This window comes from Strix uralensis, chromosome 9 (genome assembly GCF_047716275.1).
Source record: "Strix uralensis isolate ZFMK-TIS-50842 chromosome 9, bStrUra1, whole genome shotgun sequence".
In the NCBI taxonomy this organism is placed as follows: domain Eukaryota; kingdom Metazoa; phylum Chordata; class Aves; order Strigiformes; family Strigidae; genus Strix; species Strix uralensis.
Window position 1 is genome coordinate 27,275,001 of NC_133980.1, and position 14,808 is coordinate 27,289,808.

At 45.9% G+C, this 14,808-nt stretch overlaps 1 protein-coding gene across 9 annotated transcripts in view; it reads right to left on the minus strand.

Annotated features, from left to right (window-relative positions):
- Nucleotides 1–14,808, minus strand: part of DGKD (diacylglycerol kinase delta) — a 71,936-nt gene that overhangs the window by 47,574 nt on the left and 9,554 nt on the right. For 5 of the 9 annotated variants that reach the window (XR_012630035.1, XM_074877842.1, XM_074877840.1 and 2 more), the window contains exon 1: nucleotides 13,374–13,537. The exons of 1 other annotated variant lie outside the window; for it this stretch is intronic. Coding sequence is in view for 5 of the 8 variants with exons in the window: in XM_074877842.1 (XP_074733943.1) it covers nucleotides 13,374–13,529 (156 nt within the window). In the remaining 3 variants the exon portion in view is untranslated. Of the gene's footprint in view, nucleotides 1–759; nucleotides 781–4,345; nucleotides 4,364–4,838; nucleotides 4,848–13,373; nucleotides 13,538–14,808 lie in introns of those variants that run through there. 3 more of the 9 variants (XM_074877845.1, XM_074877844.1, XM_074877843.1) reach the window with 3 other exon arrangements.

The following is a 14,808-nucleotide window of genomic DNA, read 5'->3' on the forward strand; positions in this document are numbered from 1 at the left end:
GGTGCATTCAGGCTCCTACTCTGCCATGGACTTTTTATGAGATCCCAATAAAGCCATTTTCACTCTGTGAGGCTCCGTCTCCCATCTGCCAAGTGGAACAAACAGCACTGCCCAACTCCGCGGAGTCATACTAGAATATATATATGTCTATCGGATGAGTTACTTTAACCTCCAGCACCTCAGTATCAAAGAGAAATGTAAAGCAGTGGTGCTTAAATTACCATGCTAAAGAAATCACACAGTTCTGCAGTTCGCTTTATACAGGGAAGAAAATGGGAAAATGGCAAGAGATTTTCCAGATCAAGACAGAAACATGGAGTGATCTTTTGCATTCCTTGGACAAAAACACATATAATTAAAAAACGAGACAGAGGAAGTAGCTACTGAACTCTGCAAAGCCCTGAATTAGTCAGAGAGGAATTAAAAATCCTGGGGAAGACTCCCGGGATGCAAAGCCCAAAGATATCAAGTCAGCCAGGAGTCTGATCAAAAAATAGCAACTTGCAGGAGATTTCAGAGCTCTGTTGCTGCGCTTATTCACAGATATGCTTCAACTGGGGTCAGCCAGAGCCCCACGCTCCCCAAGCTCGGTCAGCCGCACTCTGGCTGCTCCAACTCTTGCCCAGCCCACCAGAACAGTAACTCACAGCAAAACAACGCCTCTGCTTTCCCTCAGCTCCCACAGCTCCCGCCTGCCACGCTCAGCTCCCGAGTGCTGCCCAGCAGGCAGCTCCCCTCACCTCGGCAGGGCTCACTCACCTCTGCACAAGACGTGCATTCCTCCATTCCTCTTTTAAACAGAACCCTCTTTTTTTTTTTTTTTTAACCAAAAGGCAACAATCCCAGAGGTCACCTTGCCCCTCCCTAAGTAGCAGTTTATGTCATTTGCCAGGCTCTATCTATAGAAAACCTCACAGCTACATAACTCAGACATGAAAGGCCAGTGAGAAGCGAGCTCTCGCGTGCACGCGCTGCTCAGAGAAAACAAGCCTCTGGTTCAGAGCTGCCCATCTCTGCACAAGAGCGGCTGTTCTATTTATAGGCACACAGCTCAGAAAAGAGTTTGGTGGGTTTGGGCGGAAAGGGCTGGAGATAAGATCAAGATGACTTTATAAAATGATTCAGACATTGCTGTCTTTCTCCTCCTCTATTTTAATTTTACAGCCAAAGGACTTGCTACTTGCAGAGGAATGCAGCCGAAGAAAATTAACTGGGGAAAGGACCTGACAGCAAAGTAACATCAAATGAAATAAAAGGGAGGAGTTGAACAGTTATTTCTGCTCACCAGCCTCTCTGCAGATTTTTTTAATTGAAGATCTACTCTGATCAGATTACTAGGCATGTAATTCATCAAGGCAAAAGTGAAATTAGTTCTTCCATAAGAAAAAAAGTGAGTTAAATCCATTTTTAGTGTTATTTAGTGTATGTTATAGGAACAGCTACTGCCCTGAAACATCACAAGGTTTGATTACATGCATCCTACCAAGGATAAATATAAAAATTGTTTGTGATCAAACTATCCAGACCGCTTTCTATCCAGCTGAGTTTCTCTCCAGTGCGGTGTCCTGTGGCATGGTACTCCGTGGGCAGACAACACTGTGAAAAAATTATCTTCTTGGATCAAGTCTAAAATGATGCGCTACTAGTTTCAACAGTGACCCCCTTTTATCATATTACAAGACAGTGTAAAAAAGATTACCGAACAAACTGACAATTTAAAGCAACACTACACATAGCAGAGAGTCTTAAGCGTCTCTGCAAAGAACACGATTAGACAGCTAAAAGGCAGGGCCTAGGAAATTTCTAGCATTTCACTATTTATCTTTGGCCTTGAAGAAAAGTGACTTCCTGCAGAAAAAAATTCAGTTCACAGCAAGCAATACCCAACCCTCCCCCCAGCTCATCCCCTTTTAAAACTTGACATTTAGGAAGATAAATAATACGTTCTCAGATTTCTTCTGTCAAAACGGGTGCAGGGTTGAGGCCTAATCCTGAACTGACAAAAGAAAAGTTTTGCCACTGACCTCAATGGGAATGGTTTCAAACAACTCAGAGGACTTAAATTAAGGACTTAAGACAGGGACAGCCTTGTGCTTCACCTCTTCCCCTTCACGCAGTCCCACCTCGTAAGAACAAGAAGCCAAACGATTAACAGTAGTCATTCACAAAACCAGCAAGATATGGTTGTATTTTCTGCAGCAATACTTGTCTGAGGTGTCTCTGTATCCAGTAACCCACATCAGGAGATCAGAGAGCCAGCCTACACAGATGAAATGCTTTCTATACTGATAACGTAAATGATTCTGTTAAAAAGTTAAGAATTATTATGTCAGATTTCAGCTACTTTCAGACTGCATCCCTTGTTCTCCAGCACATAGTACTGCTCACTACATGAAACACAGGAGTAGCCTGTCCTTTCCTGAAGTTTAAGCCTCTTGCCCCGTTTGGAAGTAAGGCCCTTGATATAACTAATTTCCTAATCTGGAAAACAAGACCCTCTTAGCCAGACTGAAGGCAACTATCAACCGTACCCAGCTGTCAGGCTGGCAAGTGTCCTTTGGCACAGGGAGGCTCCAAATTGTGTTCGATATAGACAGAGGAAGAACAATGCAACCTATTTTACAGCTGAGATCATGACATATTCTTAGGGACAGTTATTCAGTGCAGCATATCTGAAACAAGAATTTTGCTTCACTGATATTTCTTTCCAATGCAGAAAAAACAACTCTGTACAAGGTAAAAGCAAAATCATTCATAACTATCTAAACAGCAACTAAAGAATCTCAAACACCAAAGTCCTCGGCATCTGGATTTCTCTGTTTTCCATGTGTCTTCAGAATGTAAAAACTTCAGGGCACAGACTGTTTTTATTTATATGTACTATAAAACTTTGAGCAGGGTGCTGATGCCAAACAACAACTGACTAAAGAAAGCACCAAATGAATGGAGAAGGAGAAAACAAAATAAAAACCCATATGCAGCACTGACAGGCTACCTTTATAGAGATCTGCAGTCAAATATGGCAAGAGAGTCTTGCCACACTAGGGCAGGTACAAATCTGGTGTGCTGTACCTTGTCGTGGGTAAAACAGTTTTAGTAGCTGGTTCCATAAAAGCTCCTTGTGGTCACAAATATGGAACTAATAGTTATTTAGAAATCAAATTAAACACGGTAAATCCAACAAAGAAACTACAGGAATAAATCTAACCAACCCCATAGAATAAGACATGAAAGGTCAAAAGGCTAGGGGTTAACAAGCTAATCCGAGAGCAACATCCTTCCACCAGACAGTGGTCACACCCTGGAAATTAACTCCAGGAAGCTTGGAGGGGGGAAATCTGGATCAGTAAAGCAATTCTAAGTATGGGACACACAGAGCGCTACACAGATCTATAGGGGAGCACAAGGAATTTACAGGCCGTGTAGTGCTGTTTGGGAATGTTACATTAAATGCACTTGGCTCTTGCAAAAGAGAAAACCGCATTAAGATTACTTCCACTGGTACCAAAAGGACAAGACATCATGTGAACTCACTGCAACAAAAGGACTCCAGAAGAGGGGGAAAAGGAAAAGAAAATCAGAGGTCAGCTGCAAGAATCAAATGTCAAAATAGAAGCTAGGGCTGTGAGTTAACGATCCAGTAACAGAAACCAAGTTCTCCACTGATAAAGGGGGTACTGTCCAGGCTTTTAATGTACATTGTTTAATACCATTTTGTTTTAATAACCTATGCTTTATAAACTGGGAAGCACTCATATCAGGTTACAGCACAGATCTCTATACAGCCGCGTGCGACAGCCTGCAAAATCTCCCCTAACAACCATCCTCCCAATCCTCCCTCTTTTCTAACCTCCAGCTCTGCTGAATTAGCTGGACTCTGCATACCCAGTGAGCGACTAGGGGCGAGCCTGGCCGACCGCTCTCGGGACAGCCTCTCTGCAGCTACTAAGACAAGCAGAATTCAGAGCAGCATGCAGCGATCTGTCAATAGCGTAGCTGAGATGGCACTGAAACAGGAAATGCAGGCTTATTCTCCAGATCAGTAGTGAAAAACAGGAGTTTGTATCAAATAAAATACTGAAATGGCTTGAATCTGCCTTGGCACAGATGAAACAAACTCTCAAACACTTCATTCTTCATTAGTTAATGCTGCAGCCAGTAAACAAAGAACAGGTCTTTGAACCAGCTTCTTTCCAATACCACGTTCAGCTGCTACTATTGTGAACGATTCTCTACTAAAAGGGGCAAGTACTCATAGACCTAAAGTGAACAAATTAACAAAGAAAAACAAATTTGAAAGCATGCAGAAAGGTTGCACTTATATGGGAAAGGAAATACAACATACCAGCATATCATCATGCAGCTCCCTGGTAAATGAGCTTGGTTAGAGAGCTCCAAGTGAAGTACTTGAAACAGATGAATACTCTGGTCAGCTACTTAGAAGACAGAATGAAAAACACACCAGTACACTCTGATTCAGGATGAGTTAGTAGCTGGACAACTCCTGGCACGCTAACTGCTTAAGCCCTTGGTATGCTTTCCATAGGCTCCAGGCATCCTTCCCAAACACATTTATCACAAGAGGGGCATGAAGCTCAAGTCATCCCAGCAAACTATAGCAAAGCTAGAAGGCGAGGGCTCAAACTCATCCACAGAGATAGCCATAAAAGCAACAGTTTAAAAGCTACCTGAAAACTTTGGAATGGAATAAAATTTTAAAGGGTACTAGTAAAACATGAACTTTATACATTTAAGGACAAACATGAAACATACGCTGTTATTTTTTCTACCATCTTAAGTTACACATACACAACACAAAAAATGTCAAAACACGCTACCTGCTGTGAATCCTTCAGCTCTGAGACTTGCCTGTCACGCAGCTATGCACCAGCACCACAGAATCCCCTGTATTAACTCAGAAGCACATGGCTCTGCTGCTGAAACACAGCAATATAACCTCATTTTGAATCACAGCATTGTACACGGAACCCTCTAATGCTGCAGCCTGTACCACTAGAGCTTAAGTAACACTCTTATTCATTCGGAGAGAGCCAAGGTATTACCAGAAGACACCACTGCTCATCCAAGCCCACCCATCCACTTCACCAGCAGGTAAAACAAGTCAGGCACTTACCATAGCAGCATGTCAGGGCCATTTGATAGGAGAGTGTCAGGCTGGGAAGGCGCCATCGGTGCTATTACAATAGCGAATGTAAGGGAAAGCTCATCCAGAATACAGCTGCAGATCTCATCCTCGCAATCATAACCACCCCATCCTTCCCATACTGCTAAATGTCATGGAAATCTTGGCCAAGTAGGAAGGAAAAGCCAGCAGAAAATACTGGTACGAGAACTTCAGGACATGGGAAAGTGAAAGTTATACCTTGAGGAAGAAAACTGAATCCTTTGCCCTTGTGTTGAGGAGGCTGAGAGAATGAAAGCTTCCTCCCACTGTGTCTGGATTCCCATCAACTCTGCTACTGAATTCTACAAGGAGCCTTATTTGGTAGTGGCTGGTAGATGTAGGGCCAAATCCTGATCCTTTTACTCCAACTGGTATTCCAATGGGATTACACTATTGAGAGCACAAAGCAGCTTTTGGCCTTCAGCCACTTAATTAATACTTAAGGTACCTTAGAATTTATTTTTATCTCATCTGTAACAACTGTCGTTATCAGATTTTCCATATTTATGTATTAAACAACCTATGCTTTTAAGTTTTTTTTTCCTCATCCATTTAACACAGTTTTTAAAGGATACTCCAAAGTTTTTAATTTGTTTTTCCATTTTCCCTGTTTTAATGTCCTGCAAATACCTTTGACCATGCCAAGACATCTTGATCAGCACCAGCAACAACAAGGAAGATTAGCACAGCCCTGGGAACACCGTTTTGTTAACTTTCAGCTGAACAGAACAGAAAGGGCTGGTGTGAGTTCCTGGAATACTGATTTTTTAATAAAACCTCAGCGACAGATCTACACGTTCAAAAATAGTCCTCTGACCTGCCTCATCAGAGACCAGTTTGAAAAGCAGGTTTGCCTGCCCTCCCTATTTTGACAGTCACAGTTCTGTCTTTCAAGAACCAGCGGAGGTGGCTGTCCCACATGTCCCAGGGCTGTCCCTGGAGCTTGCAACACCTGCCTCAGTTCCATCTCCCCTGGGGATGGCCTGTGGGATTTTGTGCATTTGATACAATGAAAGTATGAAGAAGGATGTATAAAGAAGTATGTATCTCAATTCCATGTATGGGAAATTGAGGTGGTATCACCTCTCCCCGCTAGAGTATTACATGGCTAAACTTAGTAAAACTTGCAAGACTCAAATACAATGTGCTTGACAGAAACCTAATGTAATCAAGACAGCATTTCCTTTTTCAAAAAAAGCAAATCACAACATCAGAATAGGTATCAGATGTTAAACTTTGCAACTCAGCAATAAGACCATGAGGAAATAAAAAGATTTCCTCTAAACCCAAATGGAGTAATCGCGTATTAATCGATTACCTAACTCTGCAGTGGCAATCTTTTAGCCAGGCAAGCCACCCTTTCCCTCTCTGGACGCAAGGAGGGCAGCAGGCTTTGGACCTCCTCCTCTGTGTAACTGCTTTCCTGCCCACGTGTAGCCCAGGGACTGCCGTAGCCTGTGGAAGCACTGCACCGCTGTGGCGGAGGTGCAGCACTACTGAACTGGGCACACACAATAAGCTCGTTGCTTTCCGCAGTGCTTTATATAAAGTGTGTGAGAAGGGACCACGAAAGATGGCAGCTGATGTGGATCACTGCTGCTGCCTCAGCTATTTGTCTAGCTGAAGCTGAACTGTCCCACAGGGCTGCAGAACCAAACAGAAGCATCTTCTTTAAGAGACACATAAATTAGTGAAACAAGAAGCAAGAACCACTTAGTGGAGGAAAAGCAGGGAACAAATGGTTTAAGTGAAAAGTTAATAAAAATTCCTTTAAATTAATGGTTTGTGCATTTGAAACCTTGAAAAACCATATTCCAAGAGGAAGGTGCTTTTCACTTGGACAGTATTTTGCCCTGAAATTTCCGATGCTGCTATGACACTACCTAGTGCAAACCTTAACCTTTCAAAGAAATAGGGAATACAAAAACCTCTCTTTATCTCACTTCTGCTTTCCCTTAAGTATGCAGGTATATCTGCTATTTTAGAAACAATCACATTGGATTTGTAACTAAAGACTGTAAAGTTATGCAGTGTCTTACATGATATACTGGATTTTCTAATCAGGTCATCTGGAGATAAACATTTTACAGTTTTGATTTATAATCCAGTACTTCTCCAAAGTAAAATATCAATGACTTTTTTGTAACAACAGGTTTTGGGTAGGGGGAAATACTCTTACATATTTTACCTAGTTTTATTTTTAAAAAGAAAAATAACCTTTAATACCCATTTTATTTTGTCTCTAATTTTATTTGAGAGAACAATTACTAGCCTGGCAATATACTTTTTAGCCATGTGGTCTAAGTAATCCATGTTCTCAAAACATGCAAAAGTTTAACGTTAGCTCTTTAGTTCCTGGAACCTGAACTATAGTTAGAAGGAAAGAGAAAAGCTACAAGTGTGTGTGGTTTTGTGCTTTGCTTTGTTGGTCTTTTTTTTAAAAAAAAAAAGGAAGTAACAGCTGTTGCTTTCACATAGCATCCAAAACTCTCCAGCAGCGAAGCAAACTTACAGTACACCAGTGGTAACACAGCACTGGGATGCTTCCCAAATTTTGTCAGAACAGATGAGTCTGAAGAGCATGCAAAACATAATGCAGATTAAGTTAAGGGACAGAAACAGCCATGTAAGGTGGCCTAAAATCCTTCCTTTTTCCTAAGTGCTCAGAGAAAGAAATACCCTGTTCATGGTGTTAATCCAAGAAAATTCATGTCCTTAAAACCTGTGCTCAAGACGTTCAGTTTCAATTCAATCACAAGAACTTCTCTTTTGCAACAATTATCTCTCCTTTTAAGTGAAGAGTTCCCAGTTTCTACCTGAACTAATGCATGAGCCACTACAATTTACGACATGTGAAACTCCTAAAATGTCCTCTTTTACACCCTGTTAGAAGGCAGCATAACAAAACCAGACAGACATTTTAAGATGTTTTAGTGGAAGATGCCACAAATAGAACATGAACGAAGCCATAAATTCCTGAAAATTCCCTTCTCATTTGTTGCATATATCTTTTACATTCTCCCTCTACTGAAACGCATTGCTTCTTATCATAATACTTCTTTCAATACTTGTATCCAACTAATAAATGTCTCCATTTCCTCAGTCTAATCTCATCTCAGAACGCCTTAAAACATTTGCCCTCCAGGAATAAAAATAACACTTCTTTACCTATAAAAAGGACATTTTATCTATCAGGCAATACAAGAAGAAACAAAATGAGCTTTCTTCAGTTGTTCACACTGCTTACCATATGTTTGAGAACTCAATTTAGTCTCTCTGGAAACCTGCACAAAAACGAGGAGAAACATTTTGCTGCCTCCTGTTTTTTCTTGCCTGTATGCTTCAGGGTGTCTCCTAGACCTCAAAGCTACTAATCAGAAAGAGAATCACAACCTCCCATAGCGCAAAAGTTATCTATACCACAGACTGCTACACAGCACAGAAATCGGAAACTTGCTAGTTCAGATACTGAACAAAGTCTGCCCACCGCAGCATAAAGCTTAGTACCAGTTAATTTATCCTGCTTTTCGTCGTATGAATTAACCTGACGCATCTCTGCTACTGGAGCTAGACAGCTTCCAATATCCCAGAAAGTTTGGAGAGCTGTTCGCTCTGTTTGCAATTCTGTTGAAATATATACTGCAAACTTGTCTTAAAAATTTCAAGGCAATGATAAATGGTTGTGAAACCTAAAATATTACAGAGAAATTGCTCATAAAAGTAAACAGCAGTTAGACTGGATTAGTCTAAACAAGAAGTCTTCCTGATGCCACCCAAGGACATTGCTGAAATCCTGTCTGGTAAACAAACTGAAATCTCAACATACCAAAGCTGGCACACTGGAAATCACACCTAACTGATGAATGAAATGAGAAGATGGCCTAGTCATCACTCTCCTGCTATCTGAGGTTTGTAATGAAAGGTCAAGTGCAAAGGAAGAAGTACGCTTTGCTGTCAGAGTCCATAAAAGGTGCACTGCTCCTCCGTTTCATGCCCTCATCTCCCAGGACCACTTTTGATAGTACTGTGTCTTCGTCCATGCCAGGTGACAGCTGAGATGGTATCACACTTCAGCTGGTTCCAGCCTAGTCCTCAACACCGCTTAGAAGGTGGCAGCGAGGCTCCTGCTGTTGCCTTTCCTCACACACATCATCCTTCTCTATGTCATCTCTTTCCTAATTCCCAGCCCTTCAAAAATACTTAGTTGACCAAGAATTTCTCTTGCTGCACCAATGCCAGCCTGAGACCAGGAGAGGGGCTAAAAGCAGTGTACTGTGAAGCTGGATGCTGGTACAAGTCCGACAGGTCTCAAAATGGCTGATCAAGCACTCTAGGCAGCCCCTACTTCTTTGCCAGCTGACACAACAGCAGTTACACTACCAGCTATACCTGATCATATGAGGTTTTTTTCTTTACCCAGAATAATCACCATTAAGAGACTGCTAAACATACTTCTACCTTCTTCTCTTCCTCAGAAATTCCTTCTAGCTAAAACCAAGTAAGTACACTAATAGTACTTCACTTTCCAAACACAGCTTTCCACTCTTCCTTCCCCTGCCCTGTATCTTCACAAGAGACAGATTTTTTCAGCTAAACAGATGTTAGCTATGATTTGCCTTCAGCCACTGCATGTCAAAGTCACAGCACCTCTACATCCAAACAATTCTATTTGCCCCACAGTATCACCACACCAATGTATTTCAGTCAAACGCAGCTGGGCAACCTGTGGGCTCAGAAACAAGCTCACTGAAGTTTTATGATCTTGTAAGCAAGCAGCTTTTTTACAGCAGTTCTTGGGAAAACAGATGACAGGACCAGAGGAAGGAAAACGTATCTTCAAAATGTTTATGACTGTGACAAACAAGTAAATTCTGAGGAACTCCATGGCTGCAGCAGACTTTGCACTCAAGCTATGAAAACAGTAAGCTTCCATGGTGATTTAACTGTACTTACAGGCATGGTCTTGAGCTAACTACAGCAAAAGATGTGGTTAGAAGAGATTTATATCCTCAGGGCACAGTAAAAGTCTGCCTGAATCTTACTGTCACTGACGGACCTGTCCAACAGCTTCTGGTAGTCTGTGCTCTGTCATTCAATAGACAAATTCAGAATTAGGTCTGCCTTTACAGAGGAAGCAAGCTCCTCGAAGTCTCATCAGGACTATGATTACTCACAAAGTTGTCTTTGCTCCTTGCCCACAGGGCAAGGAAAAAGTATACATGTAGCAGCATGCAGGAAAGATGATGCTGAAACAAAGACATCAACAAGCAACAGAACAAATCAATTGTTCATATCGTAATACCTGAACTTACTCGGAAAATTTGACACTGTTTATTTGAAGGTTTTCTGCAGATTAACACACAGGAGGCTTAAAAGCTGTAGACAATATCTGTTTATAATCCTTGTTCTTAACATGTTTATGTTCGTGTAGTACAAGTGGCTGGTTTAGGTTTTCCCAGCCATGCTGACGCAGGAAGTGATGTAAAACAGGACAAATGATTAAATAGGGACATAGGGATGTGTTCTGCTATATTCAAATGAAAGTAAAATCCGATGTACCTTTTTACCTTAGCATCTAACATCCTGCTGTGAGCAAGAGTTCTCACTCTAGCACTGAGAAAGTCATTATCCTTGCTCTCAGCACAGACACCACCACGCAGATATTAAAGTCTGACTATGGCATCCTTTCTCCCTTCCCACATGGGACCCCTGCCACAAGCGGTATTAAGAAATCACAAGGTTCGCCCAATCTCCTGCAAGACAAATTTCTGACATTCAGCACCCCGTGCGTGGGAAAAGATCTCAAGACTTCTTCTTTTCACATCAGATTAACAGACTGGATCAGGTCTCCTGGTGCTACAGCACAGCTGAGATCCTCTTGATATACTGAACATGGACCCAATTTAGAGGGCTTCACCATTTGGGGCCGAAAACCATCTCACTCACACGGCCCAGACTCTCAGTGTCCGAACTCAAGAAGTGAGTGTCAGCAGCACTTCACAGACGGAGGAAGCAGCCCCACCACGCATAATGACATGAGCCCTCGTGTATGACCGTACTTTGTCACGGGGGTTTTCGGAACTGGGACCAACGTAGCAAAACGATGACGAGCAGCAGAATGGTGATATGTTATGTGCTTGAAAGCAGGGCAAACTAGCCAGCAGAAAAAAAAACCAAAAAACTCTATGAATAATGCTTCAGATACTGCACCACGCAGAGACATTTACTCTCCTTCGCTATGAATACAAGATAAGCAACACTGAGCTAGCAGCATCAGCACCGAGCAAGCCTTCTGCATCCACACAGCAGCAACTGTGCTTGCCCATGCATCAGAGACAACAGGAAAGTGATGGCAGAAGAATAACTAACCTGATATTTCTGAGCAGAAATATAACACACAACAATCCAAGAGTTATACAGGACTTTAATGGCTACAAAGAAAAATCATGCAGCTATAGTAAAAATAGTAGAGAAGAGGGCAACTCCCTATGGGTGGTTCCTAGCCTAAGGAAATCTTCGCATCTTCTCTTACAGTAACAATACAGAGGAACTACAGCTGTAGTTTAGTTGCAGAATACTGTTACTGCCCCTAAAAATGGCGTGATTGTTCCAGAACGAGCCACAGAGGGGTAAAATCTGACTCCGCCAAGGGAATTAGGGTGGAAAGGATTGTTCCCTGACCAGGGAGGCAAAGCAGGGCAGAAAAAGCTGGGAGCAAAGACAAACCAGCTGTTAGATCAGTGTTTGACCAGACAGGAGGCTAAACACTGCTATACGGCTACAGAAAGGAAAGCCAGCACAGTACAAGATGGGGAAAATTGGGATGCAACCATGAAAAGGATGGGAAGATGCTGAGGGAGGCACACACTGACTGTAAGAGCCAACAGCAAGGGCTGCACCTTTCAGGGCACAGAGCTCTGAGTGTGAGACAATGACTGGTGGCGTGTCCAACAGGGCCACAGAAGCGGGGTTAGGAAAGTGATAATGGGGGACAGCACAGTGTTGCAGGGAGATACGGCTGGGCTGTGCAGGGGCCCTCAGGGAAGGCATAGGGAGCCCCTGGCAAATCTGGTATGGGGAAAAAAGGGGAGATGAAGCTTCAGGGGGTGGGGAGGGACAGGATGTCCTTGGGGGTCAAGTATCAAACAATGGGGGGCCATACCAGGGGGCAGGAGCTCAAATCTGACTTCCACGACTCCAAGAAAATATCACGGGGGAGAGAGTAAGGAAAAAAAGAGGTAAAACAGGGTCCTGCTGAGCCTGAGCACACCGACCACCATTAGGGTAGAGAAGCTCCCTAGCAGGTCTGAACCTGGACACTGGGAAGAAGGTGCAAGAAGCTGGGCTACCGGGGAGGGTGAACTGGGGAGATTCCTTTGTGGCTTCAGAAAGGCAGTTTGGGCATGGTACCTGCTGGGTGGCTGGGGGTAATTCCAGGAGCCCCTAGGGGCAACTGGAGGGACGCTGGCGGACCCCGAAGGGCATTTATGGGGCAGCTGTTGACAAGCACCTGGGAAACAGTTCGGTATGGGAATCCCTGAAGAGCATTTAAGGGTTTGTGAGCCCATGAAAAACTGATGGAGGGGTGTTCTTAGCAGGTCTCTGAGGGGCGGTTTGGGGGTTGGCGGCACGTCCCTGAGGGGCGGTTGGGGGCGGGGGGAATCTCCGGTAAGTCCCTGATGGGCGGTTAGGGCAGGGGCGGGGGGACGCGTAAATGGCCGAGTCCCTGAAGGGCGGTTGGGGGGGAGGGTCGCCAGCAAATCCGTGAGGGGCGAGTTGGGGGGATCGCCAGCAGGTCCCGGAGGGGCTGTTGGGGATCGCCGGCAGGTCCCGGAGGGACCGTCTGGAGGGTCGCCAGCAGGTCCCGGAGGAGCAGGGGGTGGGGGGGCGTCGCCAGCAAGTCCCTGAGGAGCAGGGGGTGTGCGGGGGGGAATCGCCGGCAAGTCCCTGAGGGGTGGGCTTGAGGGGGTCCCTGGCAGGCCCCCGAGGGAGGTTTGGGGGGGGTCTTTGGCAACTCCCAGAGGGGCGGGCTGGGGTCGCCGGCGGGCGCTCCCCGCTGCGGCGGCGCAGGCCGTGCCGGGCAGGAGGGGGAGGCGGCGGCGGCGCTGAGGGAGACGCGGAGGCAGAGCCGGCCGCAGCGCGGCCGGAGCCCGAGGCCCTGCCCGCGGCCCCCGCCCGCCGCACGCACCTTCTGGCGGATTTGCCCGGACGTAGAGACTTTGCGGATGAGTTTCTGCGGGGAGCCCGGCTCCTGCTCCGGCTCGCTGTCCGACGATTCCTCTGCCGCGGCGCTGGCGGCGGCGCCCGCCCCGGCCTGGGGCTGCGCGGCTCCCGCCGCCGCCATGCTGCACGGTGCGGGGCGGCGCGGCCGGCGCCCCCTCCCGCCGCGCGCCGCGCGCTGCAGCCGCCCGCCCGCCCCGCCGCTGCGGCGCCCCCTGGCGGCGGCCGATGGTGCAGGTCGGAGGGGACGCGCTGAGGCGGGGCGGGCCGGGCCGCCTCCCCCGCCCCCGGCACGGACCCACACGGGCTCTCACCGGGCCCCCGCCCCTCGCCCTCCCACCTGAGCATCGCTCACACTGGCCTCTGCCGGGTCCGAGCGGTCCCGTGGCTGACGGGAGGCAGAGAAAAGCCTTTTCAGCTCAGATCTCGCTGCTGAGGCGAGCCCTGAAGCTTGAATGGCGGCCCCGACCCCTGCAGTTGGTTCCAGCGCTCCCATTGTTCCACTGGATTTAATAAAATACTGTGGGGAAATCCTCCTCCCCCTTAGGTGAGATCTGCCGTACCGACCTCCTGTACGAAAAGGTACATTGCACCTGCTCCATCTTACAGCGGCTTGCTGCTCTCCCAGCACCCAAGCAGGCTCAGCTGCCAAACACCACTCCATTCTTCAGGAAACTCCCTCGGCTGACTCCTCACAGCCCACTCCTCACGGCCTCCGTGAGTGTGAGGCAACTCAGCCCTGAAGCACTTGTTTCTCTAATGCCCCGGTAGCTACAGCTCCGGGACAGTGCGCGGTGTTTCATCTGGGATTTCATGAAGAGGTACGAGGGGAAAGCATTTGTCACCAAACCAGTCCCGTCAGCAGACATGCGGCTAAAGCAGAGGCCACGTACTTGAGAAAAGCTGCGTTCAGAAGCAGCAGTTTCAGAGATACTATCACTACCAGAGCGCATCCCTCTCCTGGAGCTGGCAGGCTTTCTATAAATGGAGTCCCACCACATCAAAGGCACAGGGTCAGGAAATTGGATCGCTCTCCCCCAGCTGTAAATAGGAATAGCAGGCTACAGGTCTGACTTGGTGAAAGATCAGCGTAACATCACAACCAGAAGAAAGCAAAGATAAAAGGCAAACAGTTCCAGCTAGAGACCTCTTTTCTGCTGACAGAGGTCAGCATCTGCTGACTGAAGGGCAGAAGAATAAAAGTCCAGCCTGGCCTGCAGGACAGGGAGCTGAAGGAACCAGCAGAAAGCCCTTGCTCTCTAAGCAAATGAGCAAACATCCAGCATGGGCTAAACAAACCGTCAATGTCTGAAAGTGCTTTCCCAAGCTCAGGCAAGAGAACAGATTTAATAATCGTTCTGACTCCTCCCCATCGCACAGCAGAGCGCACTGTGATTTTGTTA